The sequence below is a fragment of the Oncorhynchus mykiss genome, chromosome 23 (genome assembly GCF_057628025.1).
Source record: "Oncorhynchus mykiss isolate SJ-2025 chromosome 23, ASM5762802v1, whole genome shotgun sequence".
NCBI classification, from domain to species: domain Eukaryota; kingdom Metazoa; phylum Chordata; class Actinopteri; order Salmoniformes; family Salmonidae; genus Oncorhynchus; species Oncorhynchus mykiss.
Window position 1 is genome coordinate 53,316,091 of NC_143044.1, and position 24,204 is coordinate 53,340,294.

At 42.8% G+C, this 24,204-nt stretch overlaps 1 protein-coding gene across 2 annotated transcripts in view; it reads left to right on the forward strand.

Annotated features, from left to right (window-relative positions):
* The window catches only part of LOC110516194 (ABC transporter G family member 23-like), a 45,693-nt gene extending 24,680 nt beyond the window's left edge, over window positions 1-21,013 (forward strand). The window contains exons 8-20 of one of the 2 annotated variants that reach the window (XM_090217673.1): window positions 2,874-3,054; window positions 6,254-6,350; window positions 6,500-6,668; window positions 7,364-7,464; window positions 8,186-8,256; window positions 9,705-9,754; window positions 9,886-9,942; window positions 10,289-10,359; window positions 11,053-11,141; window positions 15,440-15,543; window positions 15,881-16,040; window positions 17,038-17,142; window positions 18,815-21,013. In XM_090217673.1, the coding sequence (XP_090073799.1) occupies window positions 2,874-3,054; window positions 6,254-6,350; window positions 6,500-6,668; window positions 7,364-7,464; window positions 8,186-8,256; window positions 9,705-9,754; window positions 9,886-9,942; window positions 10,289-10,359; window positions 11,053-11,141; window positions 15,440-15,543; window positions 15,881-16,040; window positions 17,038-17,142; window positions 18,815-18,921 (1,362 nt within the window). In that variant the 3' untranslated portion in view covers window positions 18,922-21,013. Of the gene's footprint in view, window positions 1-2,873; window positions 3,055-6,253; window positions 6,351-6,499; window positions 6,669-7,363; window positions 7,465-8,185; window positions 8,257-9,704; window positions 9,755-9,885; window positions 9,943-10,288; window positions 10,360-11,052; window positions 11,438-11,924; window positions 12,627-15,439; window positions 15,544-15,880; window positions 16,041-17,037; window positions 17,143-18,814 lie in introns of those variants that run through there. The other variant, XR_016491173.1, reaches the window with a different exon arrangement.
* Window positions 21,014-24,204: the final 3,191 nt, after the last annotated feature.

Below are 24,204 nucleotides of genomic sequence, written 5' to 3' on the forward strand. Positions count from 1 at the left end.
TTTACTTAGAAGAATATTTTGTACATTTCACACTGTATTCAGACAGTTGGAAACAGAAGGGGGAGACAGGTGGACAGGCAAGCGGGAGTATAGTAGAAACAGGGATTGAATGGCGGTTTATATTAGAGTATATTTAATGTGACTGATGCCAGGAGTGTTGCCACTAGACAACAATGTTCTGCAGGCAGTAGCCCTGCATTGACCCTATTGCCTCCTACCATCCAATCACTGCAGACTTTGGAAAATGCTTTCCTATAGCTATGTGAGACGTCTGACTGTTGATGTCTGACTGTTGATGTCTGACTGCCTTCCCAGTAATCAAAATTATATTGAAAAGACGTCTTTAAAAACATATTTTCCAGATGTTCATTTTAGGTTCTGAATGACAGGTGAAAATACATACAGTACCAGTCAAAAGTTTGGACACGCCTACTCATTCAAGGGTTTTTCTTTATTTTTACGATTTTCTACATTTTGAAGACATCACAACTATTAAATAACACTGGTACTGTATGTATTTTCATCTTTCATTCAGAACCTAAAATGAACATCTGGAAAATATGTTTTTTTTAGACGTCTTTTCAATATAATTGTGCCTACTGGGAAAGCAAGTCAACAGTCAGACATCTCCCACAGCTGTAGGAACGCTTTCTCCAGAGTCTGCAACGGGTGGATGAGTAGGTGTGGCCAAACTTTAGACCGGTACTGTATTTTCTGGATGTTGAAAAGTCGTATTTTCTAGCGGTGGAATTCGGGTTCATTTTCAGTTCTAAAGGAAAGTTGATAATACGTATTATCCAGACGTTGAAAATATGTATACAATTCTGAATGAGTTGAAGAGACGTAATTTTGGTCATTGATTTAAACTACACATACTGTACATTCTCAATGAAGTTTGCGTTATATCAGTATAATACTTTTATAAATCCTTATAATATAAGAAGAAAGAGGAGCTAAGTGAAGATTACAACATATTTCTTATTGCGCCAATCTGTCAGTCACTTATGTAAGCTGTTTCAAAGGCTTTTAAAACGGGCAGCAATGACGTTCAAAGTGGTCCAACAAACGGAATGAACCAACAAACCAGTTCAACTACAAGAACATTCTCAGTAACGGTTACAGACATATTTTTTTTCTTGCTTTGACTTTGAGATGTTGTTGTTTATCAACCTTAGTTGAATGCACTGACTGGAAGTTACTCTGGACAAGAGCGTCTGCTGAATGACCAAAATGTAAAGCTTAATGTAAATTATTCTAATGCTCTCCGCCCCCAAGCAAGTACACATTGGGTCAGTCCGGACCAGACCAAATCCGAACAAATCATAGACGTCTAGGCTATGTTTCACAAGTTTGAACAGCACAGTACAGTAGAGCACAGTACATTACGGTAAAGAGGACAGTAGAGTTTAATTCAGAAGAGTAGAGTACAATACAATACAGTTTAATTCAGTACAGTAGAGTACAATACAATACAGTTTAATTCAGTACAGTAGAGTACAATACAGTACAGTTTAATTCAGTACAGTAGAGTACAATACAATACAGTTTAATTCAGTACAGTAGAGTACAATACAATACAGTTTAATTCAGTACAGTAGAGTACAATACAATACAGTTTTATTCAGTACAGTAGAGTACAATACAATACAGTTTAATTCAGTACAGTAGAGTACAATACAATACAATTTTATTCAGTACAGTAGAGTACAATACAGTTGTATTCAGTACAGTAGAGTACAATACAGTTTAATTCAGTACAGTAGAGTACAATACAGTTTAATTCAGCGCAGTAGAGTACAATACAGTTTAATTCAGTACAGTACAATACAATACAGTTTAATTCAGCGCAGTAGAGTACAATACAGTTTAATTCAGTACAGTAGAGTACAATACAATACAGTTTAATTCAGCGCAGTAGAGTACAATACAGTACAGTTTAATTCAGTACAGTAGAGCACACTAGAGCACAGTAAAATACAGTACATTATACTATATTATACTCTACTGTACTAAACTACGTTTCTTTCATGTACTGTACTCTGCTGTGCTCTACTGTACTGTGATGTACTGTACTCTGCTGTGCTCTACTGTACTGTGATGTACTGTACTCTGCTGTGCTCTGCTGTACTGTAATGTACTCTGCTGTGCTCTACTGTACTGTAATGTACTCTGCTGTGTTCTACTGTACTGTAATGTAGTGTGCTCTACTGTACTGTAATGTACTCTGCTGTGCTCTACTGTACTGTAATGTACTCTGCTGTGTTCTACTGTACTGTAATGTAGTGTGCTCTACTGTACTGTAATGTACTCTGCTGTGCTCTACTGTACTGTAATGTACTCTGCTGTGTTCTACTGTACTGTAATGTAGTGTGCTCTACTGTACTGTAATGTACTCTGCTGTGCTCTACTGTACTGTAATGTACTCTGCTGTGCTCTACTGTACTGTAATGTACTCTGCTGTGTTCTACTGTACTGTAATGTAGTGTGCTCTACTGTACTGTAATGTACTCTGCTGTGCTCTACTGTACTGTAATGTACTCTGCTGTGTTCTACTGTACTGTAATGTAGTGTGCTCTACTGTACTGTAATGTACTATGATGTGTTCTACTGTACTGTGCTGTGCTATCCAAACTTGTTAAAAATAGATGTCTATGATTGGCTCAGATTTGGTCCGGTCTGAACCTGACCAAAAATGAATATCCGTGGACGTTGAAATCAAGGCTGGACAGCACAAGTCCAAAAGACGCCTGCGTCGGTCCGTGCTTAGTTGGTTCTGTGTTGACCACTGATCATATAAACCCTTGACTGTGTTATCTGTGTGTTCAATTGACTGTGTTGTCTATCTCCTCTACTGCCCCATCCAACCACTGCAGACCCTGGAGAAAGCCTTCCTGCAGCTGTGTGAGACCTCAGACCAGGTGGGCTCCAAACACAGCACCTACCCTCAGGGTGGGGTACTAGAGAGCGGCCAATCACTCGAAAGCGGCCGGGAAGAGATTCAACCAATCCTGGGTGTCGGGCCGGGACCAGTTGAAGAGCTGCCCAAATACTCAGGTAAATGTAGGGTTGTATGGACACTACACTGTATATACTCAGGTAAATGTAGGGTTGTATGGACACTACACTGTATATACTCAGGTAAATGTAGGGTTGTATGGACACTACACTGTATATACTCAGGTAAATGTAGGGTTGTATGGACACTACACTGTATATACTCAGGTAAATGTAGGGTTGTATGGACACTACACTGTATATACTCAGGTAAATGTAGGGTTGTATGGACACTACACTGTATATACTCAGGTAAATGTAGGGTTGTATAGACACTATACTGTATATACTCAGGTAAATGTAGGGTTGTAATGGACACTATACTGTATATACTCAGGTAAATGTAGGGTTGTAATGGACACTACACTGTATATACTCAGGTAAATGTAGGGTTGTAGGGACACTACACTGTATATACTCAGGTAAATGTAGGGTTGTATGGACACTACACTGTATATACTCAGGTAAATGTAGGGTTGTATGGACACTACACTGTATATACTCAGGTAAATGTAGGGTTGTATGGACACTACACTGTATATACTCAGGTAAATGTAGGGTTGTATAGACACTATACTGTATATACTCAGGTAAATGTAGGGTTGTAATGGACACTATACTGTATATACTCAGGTAAATGTAGGGTTGTAATGGACACTACACTGTATATACTCAGGTAAATGTAGGGTTGTATGACACTATACTGTATATACTCAGGTAAATGTAGGGTTGTATAGACACTATACTGTATATACTCAGGTAAATGTAGGGTCGTAATGGACACTACACTGTATATACTCAGGTAAATGTAGGGTTGTATGGACACTATACTGTATATACTCAGGTAAATGTAGGGTTGTATGACACTATACTGTATATACTCAGGTAAATGTAGGGTTGTATGGACACTACACTGTATATACTCAGGTAAATGTAGGGTTGTATGACACTATACTGTATATACTCAGGTAAATGTAGGGTTGTATGGACACTATACTGTATATACTCAGGTAAATGTAGGGATGTATGGACACTACACTGTATATACTCAGGTAAATGTAGGGTTGTAATGGACACTATACTGTATATACTCAGGTAAATGTAGGGTTGTATGACACTATACTGTATATACTCAGGTAAATGTAGGGTTGTAATGGACACTACACTGTATATACTCAGGTAAATGTAGGGTTGTAATGGACACTATACTGTATATACTCAGGTAAATGTAGGGTTATATGGACACTATACTGTATATACTCAGGTAAATGTAGGGTTGTAATGGACACTACACTGTATATACTCAGGTAAATGTAGGGTTGTATGGACACTATACTGTATATACTCAGGTAAATGTAGGGTTGTATAGACACTATACTGTATATACTCAGGTAAATGTAGGGTTGTATGACACTATACTGTATATACTCAGGTAAATGTAGGGTTGTATAGACACTATACTGTATATACTCAGGTAAATGTAGGGTTGTAATGGACACTACACTGTATATACTCAGGTAAATGTAGGGTTGTATAGACACTATACTGTATATACTCAGGTAAATGTAGGGTTGTAATGGACACTACACTGTATATACTCAGGTAAATGTAGGGTTGTATGACACTATACTGTATATACTCAGGTAAATGTAGGGTTGTATGGACACTATACTGTATATACACTCAGGTAAATGTAGGGTTGTATGACATTATACTGTATATACTCAGGTAAATGTAGGGTTGTAATGGACACTACACTGTATATACTCAGGTAAATGTAGGGTTGTATGGACACTATACTGTATATACTCAGGTAAATGTAGGGTTGTATGGACACTATACTGTATATACTCAGGTAAATGTAGGGTTGTGTGGACACTACACTGTATATACTCAGGTAAATGTAGGTTTGTGTGGACACTACACTGTATATACTCAGGTAAATGTAGGGTTGTGTGGACACTACACTGTATATACTCAGGTAAATGTAGGGTTGTAATGGACACTATACTGTATATACTCAGGTAAATGTAGGGTTGTATGACACTATACTGTATATACTCAGGTAAATGTAGGGTTGTATAGACACTATACTGTATATACTCAGGTAAATGTAGGGTTGTAATGGACACTACACTGTATATACTCAGGTAAATGTAGGGTTGTATGACACTATACTGTATATACTCAGGTAAATGTAGGGTTGTATGGACACTATACTGTATATACACTCAGGTAAATGTAGGGTTGTATGACATTATACTGTATATACTCAGGTAAATGTAGGGTTGTAATGGACACTATACTGTATATACTCAGGTAAATGTAGGGTTGTATGGACACTATACTGTATATACTCAGGTAAATGTAGGGTTGTATGGACACTATACTGTATATACTCAGGTAAATGTAGGGTTGTGTGGACACTACACTGTATATACTCAGGTAAATGTAGGTTTGTGTGGACACTACACTGTATATACTCAGGTAAATGTAGGGTTGTGTGGACACTACACTGTATATACTCAGGTAAATGTAGGGTTGTAATGGACACTATACTGTATATACTCAGGTAAATGTAGGGTTGTATGACACTATACTGTATATACTCAGGTAAATGTAGGGTTGTAATGGACACTACACTGTATATACTCAGGTAAATGTAGGGTTGTATGGACACTATACTGTATATACTCAGGTAAATGTAGGGTTGTAATGGACACTACACTGTATATACCTAGGTAAATGTAGGGTTGTAATGGACACTACACTGTATATACTCAGGTAAATGTAGGGTTGTAATGGACACTACACTGTATATACTCAGGTAAATGTAGGGTTACAAAATTGTCTTGAATTGAATTTCCTAAGATATTTAATACTGTGTGTGTGTTGGGTTGGGTTTTACTATCTTTGTCGGGACCAGAAGTCCTCACAAGGATAGTAAAACAAGGAAAATTCAGACAAGTGGGGACATTTTAGGCTTAGGGGTTAGGTTTAGGGTTACAATTAGGGTTAGAACTAGGGTTAGCAGTTAGGGTTAGGAGTTAGGGTTTGCTTAAACTGTGTGTGTGTGTGTGTGTGTGTGTGTGTGTGTGTGTGTGTGTGTGTGTGTGTGTGTGTGTGTGTGTGTGTGTGTGTGTGTGTGTGTGTGTGTGTGTGTGTGTGTGTGTGTGTGTGTGTGTGTGTGTGTGTGTAGCGGACTGGAAGGTACGAGTCAGGCATGTGATGCCAAAGTGGAGGAACATCGCAGCTCTGATTATCAAGACCACGGTGCGGATGAAGAGAATGCCTGGGTGAGGAGGATGAGGATGAATTAAAGGAGTAGAATGAGCTGGAGGAAGGCAGACACGATAATGATGAAGATGATGATCCCTTAAATCTTCCAACCAAAATGTCTGGAATACCTGGGAATTCTGGGTCTGATTGCATTGTATCTGTCCAGGTCCCTGTTTTTCCAGTTCCTTCTGCCAGTCATGCAGATCTCTCTGATGTGTCTGTGTATTGGAGGAGACCCCAAAGGAATACAGGTGGCTGTGGTCAACAATGATACCTCCTCCAGCTCCTATAGCCAATCCCTGCTCTCCTTCCTGGACAACTCCAGCGTGCAACAGGTACTGGACCAATCGGTTTTCTATCTCCCACACTGTCCTGCTGGTCAGACTTAGTCCACTAGATGGAGGAATAGGGTGTAACCCTGTCCTGCTGGTCAGACTTAGTCCACTAGATGGAGGAATAGGGTGTAAAACTGTCCTCCTGGTCAGACTTAGTCCACTAGATGGAGGAATAGGGTGTAACCCTGTCCTGCTGGTCAGAAGTAGTCCACTAGATGGAGGAATAGGGTGTAACACTGTCCTGCTGGTCAGACTTAGTCCACTAGATGGAGGAATAGGGTGTAACCCTGTCCTGCTGGTCAGACTTAGTCCACTAGATGGAGGAATAGGGTGTAACACTGTCCTCCTGGTCAGAAGTAGTCCACTAGATGGAGGAATAGGGTGTAACACTGTCCTGCTGGTCAGACTTAGTCCACTAGATGGAGGAATAGGGTGTAACACTGTCCTCCTGGTCAGACTTAGTCCACTAGATGGAGGAATAGGGTGTAACACTGTCCTGCTGGTCAGAAGTAGTCCACTAGATGGAGGAATAGGGTGTAACACTGTCCTCCTGGTCAGACTTAGTCCACTAGATGGAGGAATAGGGTGTAACACTGTCCTCCTGGTCAGACTTAGTCCACTAGATGGAGGAATAGGGTATAATTTAAAACCTAGCTATTGTCACTGATGGTGTCCCCTGTCCCTCCCTGCCCTAGGTGAACCTGTCTCATGCTGAGGCTTTTGCAGGGGCCTATAACGGAGAGTACTGGGCCGTCATCGGGTTTGGAAAGAATTTTACCAGCTACCTGACCAAGAGGTAAGACCTACCTCTGGACTTGTCTCTAGTCTAGTCTCATCTTCTTCCCTTGTTCTTCTGTTCTCCTCTCTTCTCTTCTGTTCTTCTCTCTTCTGTTCTGTTCTGTTATCTTCTTTTCCTCTCCTCTCCTCTCCTCTCCTCTCCTCTCCTCTCCTCTCCTCTCCTCTCCTCTCTTCTTGCCTCTTCTATCTCTTCTCTTAAATCACTGTCCATGACTTGCAATGCTGTTGAACTTTAAGGCCACCAGTGTCAAGATTCTTCCCTACAGCGTAATGGAAACCTGTGCACCTTCCAGCTGCCAATGTGACAAAGCATTCCACTGTCTTACACACACCCACACACAGACAGATAGACAGACAGACACACACGGACAGACACACACACACACAGACACACACACAGTGATGTCAACAAGGCATCTAACGTGATGATGACTCTGTGGTGAGGAAGGGTACACCAGTATGTCTGTCTGTGACAGTGTGTATCTGCATGGATTCCTCTTTGTGTGTGTGTGTGTGTGTGTGTGTGTGTGTGTGTGTGTGTGTGTGTGTGTGTGTGTGTGTGTGTGTGTGTGTGTGTGTGTGTATGTGATCAGCTGTGAAGTGGAAAGTCTGGTCTTGCCTGTCGATCAGGGTCACACACACCTGGGCCGACCAGGTAGCTTACTGCATGCACACACACAGTATCATGTTTGTTCTGTGGTGTGTGTTATACAATGCAGGATGATCCAGCGGCAGGTCTCTAAGGAGGTGGTGGATGGAGGGTCGGTGCACGTCTGGTTGGACCTGACCAGTAAGCTTTCACTCTGTTGGCATGTGACAGTGTTCCAGAATGTACCTTCAAATAGAGTAGAATACAATACTGCTAGAATAGAATAGATCTGAATAGAATAGAACACTGTTAGAATATAATGTAATGCCGATAGAATAGATCTGAATAGAATATAACACTGTTAGAATAGAATGCCATAGAATAGATCTGAATAGAATAGAACACTGTTAGAATAGAATGCCATAGAATAGATCTGAATAGAATAGAAAACTGTTAGAATAGAATAGATCTGAATAGAATAGAGCACTGTTAGAAAAGAATGCCAATAGAATAGAATAGAATATAATAGATCTGAATAGAATAGAACACTGTTAGAATATAATAAAATAGATCTGAATAGAATAGAACACTGTTAGAATAGATCTGAATAGAATAGAACACTGTTAGAATAGAATACTGATAGAATATCTCTGAATAGAATGGAACACTGTTAGAATATAATGCCGATAGAATACAGTAGATCTGAATAGAATAGACCACTGTTAGAATAGAATATATCTGAATAGAATGGAACTGTTAGAATAGAATATAATGCCGATAGAATACAGTAGATCTGAATAGAATAGAACACTGTTAGAATAGAATAGAATGCCAATATAATATATCTGAATAGAATTGAACACTGTTAGAATAGAATAGATCTGAATAGAATAGAAAACTGTTAGAATAGAATACTGATAGAATAGATCTGAATAGAACACTGTTAGAAGAGAATAGAATGCCGATAGAATAGATCTGAATAGAATAGAACACTGTTAGAATAGAATACAATGCCAATAGAATAGATCTGCATAGAATAGAACACTGTTGGAATAAAATAGAATACTGAGAGAATATAGTTGATCTGAATAGAATAGAATAGATCTGAATAGAATAGAACACTGTTAGAATAGAATAGATCTGAATAGAATAGAACACTGTTGGAATAGAATAGAATACTGAGAGAATATAGTTGATCTGAATAGAATAGAATAGATCTGAATAGAATAGAACACTGTTAGAATAGAATAGATCTGAATAGAATAGAACACTGTTAGATTAGAATAGAATGCCGATAGAATAGAATAGATCTGAATAGAATAGAACACTGTTAGAATAGAATAGTTCTGAATAGAATAGAACACTGTTAGAATATAATAGAATGCCAATAGAATAGCATAGATAGTTTGGCTGTGAAATTGACCTCTAGGTGTTAGTGTAACTGTTTTACAATACTGTGGGAGTCTTCTGAATGATGGCTCATCTCCCAAGTAATGGAAATGGATTTTGAATGCTTTTCAAAGTAAATTATTGATTAGTTTTATTCCAAATACTGTAAACGTTCAAATCATTGAAATAGATCAAACATTTTTTGATGTTAGTCAAACGTCTGGTGACATTGTTTTAACCTTTTAATATATTTTCTCCAGATCGACAGATCGCCTTAATGCTTCAGAAAAAAATTAAAGATGCCTTTGAGGTACACCAGAGTTCCCTTTTCTTTGTTTTGTCATTAGGTGACGAATGATTCTGTTTTGGAAGAGTTATTTGACTTTTGAGAGTGTTAGTGTCATTATTCATATGGCTTCTGCCTCTCTGTTCCCTCCTCAGGGTTTTATCCAGTATAAGATGAGTAGCAGGTCTTACCTGCTCTCTCTTCCTGTCAAGGTATGACAATCCCCTTAAAACCCTGGTTACGTCCCAAATGGTCCATAGGGCCGTGGTCAAAAGTAGTGTCCTATGTAGGGAATAGGGTGTCATTTGGGAAGCAGGCCCTGTGTTGATAGTATTCTGCCATCCACATCTACTAGCCTTGCTAGTGTCTGATAGAGACAAGCTGTTGTCTTCCCAAGACCACAATGTAACCCGTGTTGTTGAAAGTATACAAATGTGTGATCCATTCTTGATGAATACACAGATGTACTGTGCATAGGGGGAAAATATTTCACTTACTATTTCTCATTTTTTAACACCTTTTGCTCGCTATTTCTCTTTGTCCCGTTTCTCTTTCCAGTTTGAGGAGCCCATCTATGGCAGCATGAACTCAGACTTCACCACGTTTGTGACGCCAGGAGCCGTTCTGAGGTAGAGATTCAGTCCACGTCTGAACCTAGTCAGCTTTACTGAGACGAAGATGATAATCTGTTAAAATACTGTATGTCTTACGGTTTCCCTCCTCTTACTCTCTCCCTGTCGCTCTCTCTCTTTCTCTCTCTCTCTCTTTCTGTCTCTCTCTCCCTGTATCTCTCTCTCCTGTCTCTCTCCTGTCTTTCTCTATCTCTCTCCTGTCTCTCTCTCCCTGTCGCTCTCTCTCTTTCTCCCTCTCTATCTCTCTCCTGTCTCTCTCTCTTTTTGTCTCTCCCTGTATCTCTCTCTCTCCTGTCTCTCTCACTCTCTCTGTCTCTCTCGCTCCTGTCTCTCTCTCTACTCCATATAACTTCCTCATATATCCTCTTTTTTTCTCAATTTATCCTCTTTTTCACCTTCTCTCCTTCCCTTATTCTACCACCTCCCCCCTTCTCTCTCCCCCTTCGCCCTCATTCTACCCCCTCTCTCCTTCTCTCTCTCCCTCCCTTCTACCCCCTCCCTCCTTCTCTCTCCCCCCCTTATCCCTCATTCTACCCCCTCTCTCCTTCTCTCTCTCCCTCCCTTCTACCCCCTCCCTCCTTCTCTCTCTCTCCCTTCTCCCTCATTCTACCCCCTCCCTCCTTCTCGCTTCCCCTCATTCTCTCCCTTCCCTTCTTCTCTCTCTCCCGCACGCCTTCTCTCTCTACACAGCATCACTTTCTACCTGGCAGTGGGCTTGACCGCTCTGTCCTTTGTGATAGAGAGGAAGGAGGGGCTAATGGAAAGGTGCTGGGTCTCAGGTAAGAGGTCAAAGTTCACAGAGTGGGTAACAAAATGGTACCCTATTCCCTATTTAGTGCTTACATTTTGACCTGGGCCAAGCGTCCCAAACAGCACCTATAGAGGGCTTGCAAGGACGTCACAAATCACCTAGCAACCCCCATGTTGGAAGACCAAACTGAAGGCTGAGGAAGTCCTCCAATCATCCACTTGGCTGGCTGCGTTTTGTTACCACCGGAAACTTTGGGAAGATGTCCCATTATTTCGTTTTTTTCTAAGGACTCAGAAAACGGAGTCAGTGGGATAACCTATTCAAGTAAGTAAATATATGTTGAAAGTGATAAAAAACAATGTATTATTAACTAGCTAGCTTGCTACAGAAAGTTAGTGTGCAGGCTAACTCAAATTAGCTGCTAACGTAATGTTCGCTAGTTACCTAACTTTACATACTGTATACTGTAGCTAGCTAGGTGAATTAAATATCACCAGTTTGCTAGCTTCATATTAGCTAGTTAGTTATCTTGATGTATTTATCGTTGTAACTCAAATGCACGTGTAGCTAGTTAACTAGCTAACAGCCATGGAAGAGGGTGAAAGAATTAGCTCGCAGTTCCAGCTGTCAGAGAACAGAGAGCAGGCTACTCTAGATAGGGGAGGTACATTTGTGGAAGGACATTATGAAACTATTCTCTAGTTCCAGTCCCTAGTGAGATACTGAGGACAGAGAGATAGAGCAACATAATATTCAGGGCTGTCTAACTTGAGTATAATGCTGCCTGTTTCTTTTCGATGTCTGTCCTCAGATACAGAGTGCCGTGAAACCCTGTCTGGAGATGAAGAGGTCCCAATTAATGTCCCAAGAGAATATACCATGGATTATATATTAGTACATTTTTGTGAAGAAAAATACAGTTTTAAAAGTAACACAATGTATAAACACATTACAACTGGAGCGGGCCAACTGTACTGGGTGTGCAGGCTTCTGTTCCAGCCCTGCACTAACACACCTGATTCAATGTATAAACACATTACAACTGGAGCGGGCCAACTGTACTGGGTGTGCAGGCTTCTGTTCCAGCCCTGCACTAACACACCTGATTCAATGTATAAACACATTACAACTGGAGCGGGCCAACTGTACTGGGTGTGCAGGCTTCTGTTCCAGCCCTGCACTAACACACCTGATTCAATGTATCAAACCTAATGAGTTAATAATCAGGTGTGATAATGCTGGACTGGAACAGAAGTCTGTTCCCCCAGTAGATCAGTGATGTTGGACACCTCTGGTATTGACATTTTTTTTTTGTTCACCTGAAATTGTTTTAGTAATAACAGCATACGTGTTACTAAAATGTCTAACCTTTTACCTAGGAGTTAGCTTACACTTTGACAGTGTTGATTTTTGCAGTTAAGTGTTAATGTAACTATTAGTCTAGATGAACTAGTGTTGATGTTGATTGATCACAGATCACAATCCTGCAATAAAGAGGGGAATCTGTCTCTAATTTGTCTGTTTCTGTGTTCTATTCTCAAATGAACATTTACCTCTCCAATTAGTTTTATTTAATTGTCACTATTTTTTCAGGATATCGGCCATGTGAACCCATTTTACAGCTGATAATGGCATGCAGCACCAATGCAGCCACAGGCCTACAGCAGTGGTTCCCAACTCCAGTCCTCCAGTTCCCCACAACAGCCCAACTCCAGTCCTCCAGTTCCCCCAACTCCAGTCCTCCAGTTCCCCCAACTCCAACCCTCTAGTTCTCCCAACAGCCCAACTCCAGTTTCCACAACAGCACACATTGTTGTAGACCCAGACAAACAAACCTGATTCAACTCAGAGGGCCTGATGATTAGTTGACAAGTTGAATCAGGTGTTTGTCCAGAGTTACAATAAAACTGTACTGTTGGGAGGGGGTCCTCGAGGACCGGAGTTGGGAACCACTGGCCAATAGCATGATGGCATTAGTCTTATGGGCATTTGCAATGCAGCCCTTGACATTATGCTGCAGAAGCTTAACTCACACACTGTTGACATACTATTCAGCTGTAGACTATGTATATGAAGCTAATCATTAATCAGATGTTGTGCATGCTTTGTGCTGACATTACATTTTTGGATGTAAATCTAACCCTCGTAATCTAGGTGGTGAAATGTCTGAAAGCAGGAGATTAGATCCTTAGCTTAAAACGTACACACAACTATACTGAGCAAAAACATAAAAGCAACATGTTTCATGAAATAAAAGATCCCAGAAATGTTCCATACGCACAAAAAGCTAATTGCTCTCAAATGTTGTGCACAAATTTGTTCACGTCCCATTAGTGAGCATTTCTCCTTTGCCAAGATAATCCATCCACCTGACAGATGTGGCATATCAAGAAGCTGATGAAACAGCACGATCATGACACAGGTGCACCTTGTGCTGGGGACAATAAAAGGTCACTCAAATGTGCAGTTTTGTCACACATCACAATGCCACAGATGTCTAAAGTTCTGCAGGAATGTCCACCAGAGCTGTTGCCAGAGAATTTAAAGTTAATTTCAAACTGGCCTCACAACCGTAGACCACGCGTAACCACGCCAACCCAGAACCTCCACATCCTGCTTCTTCACCTGTGTCTGAGACCAGCCACCCGCTGATGAAATTGAGGGGTATTTCTGTCTGCAATAAAGGTCTTTAGTGGGGGAAAAATCATTCCGATTGGCTGGGCCTGGATTCCCAGTGGGTGGGCCCAGGCCCACCCATGGCTGTGCCTCTGCCCAGTGATGTGAAATCCATAGATTAGGGCCTAATGAATGTATTTAAATTGACTGATTTCCTTATATGAACTGTAACTCAGTAAAATCATAGACATTTTTAGCACGTTGCGTTTATATTTTTGTTCAATATATTTCATTCTATTTTTTATTTGTATTATTATTTTTTAACTCTGCATACATTGTTGGAAAGGGCTCATAAACTAGCATATCACAATAGTGTACACCAGCGCATGTGACAAAATGTGATTAGATTTTAATCAGAATGATCCACCATCTCCCCCTAGTGGTCAATACTGGTCAGTACACGGATGATGATCTGAGCCCATAGTGCACTATAGAGGCTTGCAGTTGACGTACAATGCTTAGAAGACTACAGCATTAATTATTCTGACAACAGCCAAGTGTCTACATGATAACAGTTCCTAAAACTAGTTGATTTATCACCATGGTCATTTTCTGTAGAGTATTTGGCAGAGGAGGGCTACTTTGAAGAATCTCAAATAGAAAATATATTTTGATTTGTGTAACACTTTTCTGGTTACTACATGATTCCATGTGTTATTTCATAGTTTTGATGTCTTCAAAAAAATCACCATGGGCCCCACATTATGAAAAAATAAATACATTGCTTCTCCTCTTCCTATCCTCTCTCTCTATTCCTCCTTCTCTCTCTCTCTCTCTCTCTCTCACACTCTCCCCCCCTCTCTCACACTCTCCCCCCCTCTCTCACTCTCTCTCTCTCTCTCTCTCTCTCTCTCTCTCTCTCTCTTTCTCTCTCCCCCCTCTATCTCTCTCTCTCTCTCTCTCTCACTCCCCCCCCCTCTCTCTCTCTCTCTCTCACTCCCCCCCCACTCTCTCTCTCTCTCTCTCTCTCTCTCTCTCTCTCTCTTTCTCTCTCCCCCCTCTATCTCTCTCTCTCTCTCTCTCTCACTCCCCCCCCCTCTCTCTCTCTCTCTCTCTCTCTCTCTCTCTCTTTCTCTCTCCCCCCTCTATCTCTCTCTCTCTCTCTCTCTCACTCCCCCCCCACTCTCTCTCTCTCTCTCTCTCTCTCAATTCAATTCAATTCAATTCAATTTGCTTTATTGGCATAACGTAACAATGTACATATTGCCAAAGCTTATTTTGGATATTTACAATATAAAAAATAAAAATGAGAATCAAAATTGTCAACGGGACAACAGTAACAACAATAACCAAGTGTCAAAATAACCATACATTCAACAATAACAATAAGCATACAGTAGAGTACATGTGCAGGTTCATTGGTCTGTCAGACACTGTCCCTCAACTTATGGCAGGCAGCAATGTAGTGTGCTGCCAACCCAGAGCTCTCTGCGTCCTCCCCCAACAGGACGGGCAGTCTATCCTCATCAGAGAGGTCTTTGAAACCTTGAATAAGGGTTTTAAATTTGGGGAAATGACACTCTCTAATTGTTTATATTTTTTATATTTTGTCAGGAACCATGGTCAAATATTTAGCCACAGTGTACCCTCTCTCTCTCCCTCTCTCTCTCCCTCTCCCTCTCCCTCTCCATCTCCCTCTCCCTCCCCAAGGTGTGAGTTCAATGGAGACCGTGCTGGCGTATCTCATCTCCCAGCTGATTATCATCAGTGTCCAGATAATTCTACTACTGATCTTAATGCTGCTTGTCTTTAAGGTAACACACACACACACACACACACACACACACACACACACACACACACACACACACACACACACACACACACACACACAGGTCTCTGTATTGTGACAATAGAAAGAGCCAGACCCTTATGTAACAGACACTATAACATTGAATAACATGACATGCTCTTTCACCTTCCTCTCTCTTGTTACCATCCCTCCTTTTCTGTCTTTCTCACTTTTTACTGTCTCCTCCTCCAATCCCTGTCCTCTCTCTCTCCGTCCTTCTCCCCCTCCTCCAACTCTCGCTTTCCTTCCCCTCTCTCTTCCTCTTTCTCCCCCTCCTCCGCCTCCCTCCTTCCCTCCAGATCCCTAATGAGGGGAACCTGGTGTTGGTTATAGCTCTGATCGTGCTGCAGGGTATAACAGGCACTTCCTTTGGTCTGGTCATCTCATCCGCCATCGATGACGAACAGAACGCCACCCAAGCTGCCCTTGGTATCTTCTACCCCAACCTCATCGTCAGTGGTACGTCCCACATACTGTCTTCTACCCCAATCTCATCGTCAGTGGTACGTCACACACACTGTCTTTTACCTCGACCTCATCGTCAGTGGTACGTCACACACACTGTCTTCTACCCCAACCTCATCGTCAGTGGTACGTCACACACACTGTCTTTTACCTCGACCTCATCGTCAGTGGTACGTCCCACACTCACACACGGACGCACATACACACGCTAGCACACAGAGACACACACACACACATACTGTCTTTTACCTCAACCTCATCGTCAGTGGTACGTCACACACTCACACACGCTAGCACACAGAGACACACACACACACTGTCTTTTACCTCAATAGTCAGTAGTACGTTTTAGGGGGTTTGATTTCCATAACTGTGCCAAACTACAATAGTGTCTTCCATGTTCTCTCAATATCAAATCAAATCAATTTATAAAGCCCTTCGTACATCAGCTGATATCTCAAAATGCTGTACAGAAACCCAGCCTGAAACCTCAAACAGCAAGCAATGCAGGTGTTGAAGCACGTTGACTAGGAAAAACTCCCTAGAAAGGCCAAAACCTAGGAAGAAACCTAGAGGAAGCAGGCTATGAGGGGTGGCCAGTCCTCTTTTGGCTGTGCCGGGTGGAGATTATAACAGAACATGGCCAAGATGTTCAAATGTTCATAAATGACCAGCATGGTCCAATAATAATAATCACAGGCAGAACAGTTGAACCTGGAGCAGCAGCACTGCCAGGTGGACTGGGGACAGCAAGGAGTCATCATGTCAGGTAGTCCTGAGGCAATTCAATACAGTTGAATTAAATCCTATTCAGTTCAGTTTAATTACTCTTTCTGAAAATAACACTTTCTTGGAAGAAAATCCATGTTGCCAAAGCAGATCAGTTTAGGACCTGTCTCTGTCTTCTGAGCCTCACAAAGAAGAACAGCACGCACACACACATCTCACTCTCTCTTTCTCTAAGACAGTCTCTTTCCTCCTCTCTCTACAGGTATAATCTGGCCTGTGGAGTGCATCCCCTATCCACTACGTTACATCAGTCTGGCCCTGCCCCAGACCTACGCTTCTGAAGCCCTACGATGCATCATGTACAGAGGTAACACAGACACACACACACACACAGACACACACACACAAATATAAATACTGTACATAAACTCAGCAACAACAAAAAAAAGTTCTCACTGTCAACTGCGTTTATTTTCAGCAAATTTAACATGTTTAAATATGTGTATGAACATAACAAGATTCAACAACTGAGACATAAACTGAACAAGTTCCACAGACATGTGACTAACATAAATGGAATAATGTGTCCCTGAACAAAGGTCAAAATCAAAAGTAACAGTCAGTATCTGCTGTGGCCACCAGCTGCATTAAGTACTGCAGTGCATCTCCTCCTCGTAGACTGCACCAGATTTGCCAGTTCTTGCTGTGAGATGTTACCCCACTCTTCCACCAATGCACCTGCAAGTTCCCAGACATTTCTGGGGGGAATGGCCCTAGCCCTCACCCTCCGATCCAACAGGTCCCAGATGTGCTCAATGGGATTTAGATCCGGGCTCTTCGATGGCCATGGCAGAACACTGACATTCCGGTCTTGCAGGAAATCACACAGAACGAGCAGTATGGCTGGTGGCATTGTCTTGCTGGAGGGTCATGTCAGGATGAGCCTGCAAGAAGGGTACCACAGGAGGGAGGAGGATGTCTTCCCTGTAACGCACAGCGTTGAGATTGCCTGCAACGACAACAAGCTCAGTCCGATGAGGCTGTGACACACCGTCCCAGACCATGACGGATCCTCCACCTCCAAATCGATCCCACTCCAGAGTACAGGCCTCGGTGTATCACTCATTCCTTCGATGATAAACGCGAATCCAACCATCATCCCTGGTGAGACAAAACCGCGACTCGTCAGTGAAGAGCACTTTTTGCCAGTCCTGTCTGGTCCAGCGACGGTGGGTTTGTTCCCACGTTGTTGCCAGTGATGTCTGGTGAGGACCTGCCTTACAACAGGCCTACAAGCCCTCAGTCTAGCCTCTCTCAGCCTATTGTGGACAGTCTGAGCACTGATGGAGGGATTGTGTGTTCCTGGTGTAACTCGGGCAGTTGTTGTTGCCATCCTGTACCTCTCCCGCAGGGGGGATGTTCGGATGTACCGATCCTGTGCAGGTGTTGTTACATGTGGTTTGCCACTGCGAGGACGATCAGCGGTCCATCCTGTCTCCCTGTAGCGCTGTCTTAGGCGTCTCACAGTACTGACATTGCAATGTTTTGCCCTCGCCACATCTGCAGTCTTCATGCCTCCTTGCAGCATGCCCAAGGCACATTCACACAGATGAGCAGGGACCCTGGGCATCTCTCTTTGGTGTTTTTCAGAGTCAGCAGAAAGGCCTCTTTAGTGTCCTAAGTTTTGTGACCTTAATTGCCTACCGTCTGCAAGCTGTTAGTGTCTTAACGACCGACGAGCATGGGAAACAGTGTTCAAACCCTTGTTTACAATGAAGATCTGTGAAGTTATTTGTATTTAGTTTACACACACACACACACACACACACACACACACACACACACACACACACACACACACACACACGCACAACATAGTCCCGAGCTCACAGTGGAGGAAAGATATCCTGCTCTCTCTCAGTCTGTCTGTCTGTCTGTCTCATCTTCATATCACAGTACAAACACACACACAAACTCTCTCTCCCACACACACACACACACAGAGAGAAAGACACCATCTTACCTTGTCTCTCCCTCAGGCTGGGGTCTCTCCAGGATGATAGTGTGGCGAGGCTTTGTTGTCACCCTGGGCTGGAACACTTTCTTCGTCATCCTGGCCATCGTCATCCTCAAGCTGAGGATGTGAGACACCTGCCCAGGGAAAATGTGTGCTTATGTAGTGTATGTGAGTGTGTGAGGGTTTTGTGTGGGAGTGTCAATATGGTGTGTGTATATATAGTCTAGTGAGTGTGTATATATAGTCTAGTGAGTGTGTATATGGTGTGTGTATATATAGTCTAGTGAGTGTGTATATGGTGTGTGTATATATAGTCTAGTGAGTGTGTGTAGGGTCAGTGCAGATAGGGTAGCTTTCCCCTCAGTCACGTTAGTTTGGCTACTCAACCTATCTATTTGTCACTCACAAACCAATCAAAATGCCTGAAATGTGCGTCTGGACACTGCACCCACCCACTCAGGTGTTGAGTGTAATCACCGTCAGGAGAGTGATCATCGTCTGAGGACTGTTATTATGGACAATAACATGAATGGGTGTGATACGTTTACAGCAGGATTCTACTGTCCTGCCGCTATAAGTCTGTAATGTTAGTGTGTTTTCCCGACACTGCTTTGCATATTGTTGATAGTTAATTGCCATTATTGCATTGGTTGCACAGGTGTTTTATGGAGGAGATTTGTTGTACTGGTAACACAAGGCGGGAATTGTTAAAAGTTAAGAAGGGTATTTTTTGTCAAAGCAGCTGTTAGGGTCAGAGTTATGCGTAGCCTCATTAGACTGACTTTCAAACGCACAACTAGGTTGCCTGGCAACTCAAACTGAATCATTCCGCTGCTCGATGTTCGCTACATACTTCATTGCGCAGAAGGAACCAACGTCCGTGGGCGTGGCGTAGCTTTTGGCCAGAGAAAGGATTTTGGCCCATATATGTCATGTCTTTCTAGAATGCCCTTTTAAGAAATATTCATTGGGAAAATGTTTGGTCTCTTTCTCAGAAGTTTATTTTAACTAATAATATTAAAGAAGTTTAATATAAATTAATCCACAAGTGCTGCCCTACTAAACATGATCTTGAAGTTTTAAAAAATACATTGATGTTTCTTGTACCTTCTGTAATGACCAACATTACCTTCTGTAATGACAAACATTACCTTCTGTAATGACCAACATTACCTTCTGTGATGATCAACATTACCTTCTGTGATGATCAACATTACCTTATGTAATGACCTACCTTCTGTAATGACAAACATTACCTTCTGTAATGACAAACATTACCTTCTGTAATGACCAACATTACCTTCTGTGATGATCAACATTACCTTCTGTAATGACCAACATTACCTTCTGTAATGACCTACCTTCTGTAATGACTAACATTACCTTCTGTAATGACAAACATTACCTTCTGTAATGACAAACATTACCTTCTGTAATGACCAACATTACCTTCTGTAATGACAAACATTACCTTCTGTAATGACCAACATTACCTTCTGTGATGATCAACATTACCTTCTGTAATGACCTACCTTCTGTAATGACAAACATTACCTTCTGTAATGACAAACATTACCTTCTGTAATGACCAACATTACCTTCTGTGATGATCAACATTACCTTCTGTAATGACCAACATTACCTTCTGTAATGACCTACCTTCTGTAATGACTAACATTACCTTCTGTAATGACCAACATTACCTTCTGTAATGACCAACATTACCTTCTGTGATGACCAACATTACCTTCTGTGATGACCAACATTACCTCCTGTAATGACCAACAGGAGACTGCTTCACATTTAGTTTGGTATTGCTCTTATACCAGGAAGCTGTGGCAAGATATCTGGAGATTGTTTTCGATCATAAACATTTTCCCTTCTACTTGAAAATGTGATATTTGGTTTTAAAAGTATAGCAAATTAGTTCTTCTTAAATCAACCTCATTGGTATTTTATCTCAATTCCATATTCATAAATGTAAATGACAAAAACCTCTTTACTATTTTTGGAATGAAATTGAACAATATAGAAAAAATATTTCTTCTTCTGATAACAAAACCAACCAAAAGGTTGAATGTAGTAATAAGGTGTTGACATAATGTATGGGCTGCATTACCCTGACTGTTGTTTGCCATGTTTGGATACTCTGTTGTGTACTCTGTTTGTTTTTCTATATTGGTATTTTTTTTTACAATAAAATTAAAAAGACAACTAGGCATATCAGACTACAAATAAGCAGTTTGTTGTCCTGGCAACTGGGAAGAAGTGGACTAATATAAGAAGCATGGAGAATAACAGTAATGTTATTAGTAATGTTATGTGTTTTAGTGTAGGTTGGAGCCAGAAATGTGGACTGGAGCCTGGATTTGGACCTATTTAAAATATTGTTCATTGAGATACGTTAAATACACACAGGAGGAAGCTAAACACTTACACAACCAAAAGTATGTGGACATCTGCTCATCGAACATCTCATTCCACCCAATAGTTACAGGGAAGATGAATGAGCCAATTGGAAGCTGGGGATGATTAGGTGTCCATGATGGTATGAGGGCCAGATGGGGAATTTAGCCAGGACACCAGGGTTAACACCCCTAGTCTTACAATAAATGCCATCTTTATTGACCAATTTGTTAGACCAGAGGAAAGAGCGCCTCCTACTGGCCCTCCGACACCACTTCCAGCAGCATCTGGTCTCCCATCCAGGGACTGACCCTGCTTCAGAGGCAAACAGCAGTGGGCTACAGGGTGGCATGCTGCTGGCCTCTGCTGCACAACAGTGAGTAAACAAACAGCAGTGGGCTACAGGGTGACATGCTGCTGGCCTCTGCTGCACAACAGTGAGTAAACAAACAGCAGTGGGCTACAGGGTGACATGCTGCTGGCCTCTGCTGCACAACAGTGAGTAAACAAACAGCAGTGGGATACAGGGTGGCATGCTGCTGGCCTCTGCTGCACAACAGTGAGTAAACAAACAGCAGTGGGCTACAGGGTGACATGCTGCTGGCCTCTGCTGCACAACAGTGAGTAAACAAACAGCAGTGGGCTACAGGGTGACATGCTGCTGGCCTCTGCTGCACAACAGTGAGTAAACAAACAGCAGTGGGCTACAGGGTGGCATGCTGCTGGCCTCTGCTGCACAACAGTGAGTAAACAAACAGCAGTGGGCTACAGGGTGGCATGCTGCTGGCCTCTGCTGCACAACAGTGAGTAAACAAACAGCAGTGGGATACAGGGTGGCATGCTGCTGGCCTCTGCTGCACAACAGTGAGTAAACAAACAGCAGTGGGCTACAGGGTGGCATGCTGCTGGCCTCTGCTGCACAACAGTGAGTAAACAAACAGCAGTGGGATACAGGGTGACATGCTGCTGGCCTCTGCTGCACAACAGTGAGTAAACAAACAGCAGTGGGATACAGGGTGACATGCTGCTGGCCTCATGTGACTGGGGACGACCGGTAAGCTTCATAATGAAACAGTGTGACAGTTGAAGTGAACAACTTGATCTTCTTCCTCTCCTAATGTATTGCACAAGTGGACTGCAGGTATTTACTTAAAAAGTAGATACAAATATTCAAATGTTTTCAAATAAATAGTTACGATGGTATTAAAAAAAGAAACATCCCGTGGCTTTTTCCAGATACCCCGGTATACGGTACACCGCCCGAGCCTACTTTTTCCAGATACCCCGGTATACCAGATACCCCGGTATACGGTACACCCCCCGAGCCTACTTTTTCCAGATACCCCGGTATACGGTACACCCCCCGAGCCTACTTTTTCCAGATACCCCGGTATACGGTACACCCCCCGAGCCTACTTTTTCCAGATACCCCGGTATACGGTACACCCCCCGAGCCTACTTTTTCCAGATACCCCGGTATACGGTACACCCCCCGAGCCTACTTTTTCCAGATACTCCGGTATACGGTACACCACCCGAGCCTACTTTTTCCAGATACCCCGGTATACGGTACACCCCCCGAGCCTACTTTTTCCAGATACCCCGGTATACGGTACACCCCCCGAGCCTACTTTTTCCAGATACCCCGGTATACGGTACACCGCCCGAGCTTACTTTTTCCAGATACCCCGGTATACGGTACACCCCCCGAGCCTACTTTTTCCAGATACCCCGGTATACGGTACACCCCCCGAGCCTACTTTTTCCAGATACCCCGGTATACGGTACACCGCCCGAGCTTACTTCTTCCAGATACCCCGGTATACGGTACACCCCCCGAGCCTACTTTTTCCAGATACCCCGGTATACGGTACACCCCCCGAGCCTACTTTTTCCAGATACCTCGGTATACGGTACACCCCCCGAGCCTACTTTTTCCAGATACCCCGGTATACGGTACACCGCCCGAGCCTACTTTTTCCAGATACCCCGGTATACGGTACACCGCCCGAGCCTACTTTTTCCAGATACCCCGGTATACGGTACACCCCCCGAGCCTACTTTTTCCAGATACCCCGGTATACGGTACACCGCCCGAGCCTACTTGGCACCTGAAAGTGCACCTCAATAGGCTAAAGAGGATCCTCTTTCCATTAGCTCGGTGCAGCAACCTCTTCCCTTGGTTGCCTTGCCTACGTGAACACCGTGACAGATGCGGGTCAGTCGGCGCGGTACATGGCTGTTCAGAATGGACACCTGGATGTGGTCCAACTCCTCCTTGAAACAGACGCTGACCCCCAACAAGCCAGCTGACGGCATCTCTATGTCCTGTCCTCTATACTCAGGTAACACACACACAACAGAAGGACTTCGTCAACCTTCTTAGAAGTTTTACACCAAATGTTATTGGATGGTCTGTGTAGCTGTAGACGCTGGACACACAGAGATGGTTGAGTTGCTAGTTCGGGAAGGGGGAGAGGTCAACGGAACATACACAAGACACTGTGGCTCCAAGAGATCCTGCCTTCATCGGGCTGCTCTTAAGGTAAACAGACATACACACACACACAACACACATACAGAACAGATATGGTTCTACATTCTGACCTGTTGTGAATCAGAGATGCAGTATATGCTCAAACACAGGGGCATACCCAGACCAGAGCAGCCGAGCGGGAGCCTCTCCAGACCAGAGCAGCCGAGCGGCAACCTCTCCAGACCAGAGCAGTCGAGCGGCAGCCTCCCCAGACCAGAGCAGCCGAATGGGAGCATTCTCACTGGAGAGGAGTTATGTGGACTGTTGTGTGGGGGCCTCAGTCAGTTGTTCTACACCTCCTACTGGCTCCCCCTGCTACTGCAGGCAGGACTGGAGCCCTCCCTACTGCTGCATCCAGCATCTAACATGGAAAAAACACATTTACTTGCTTATGGTATCCATCGTGCCTGTTTCCTTTACTTGTGAGACTTTTGGTGGCAATGGAGGCCACTCCTGGATTTACAGCTGCA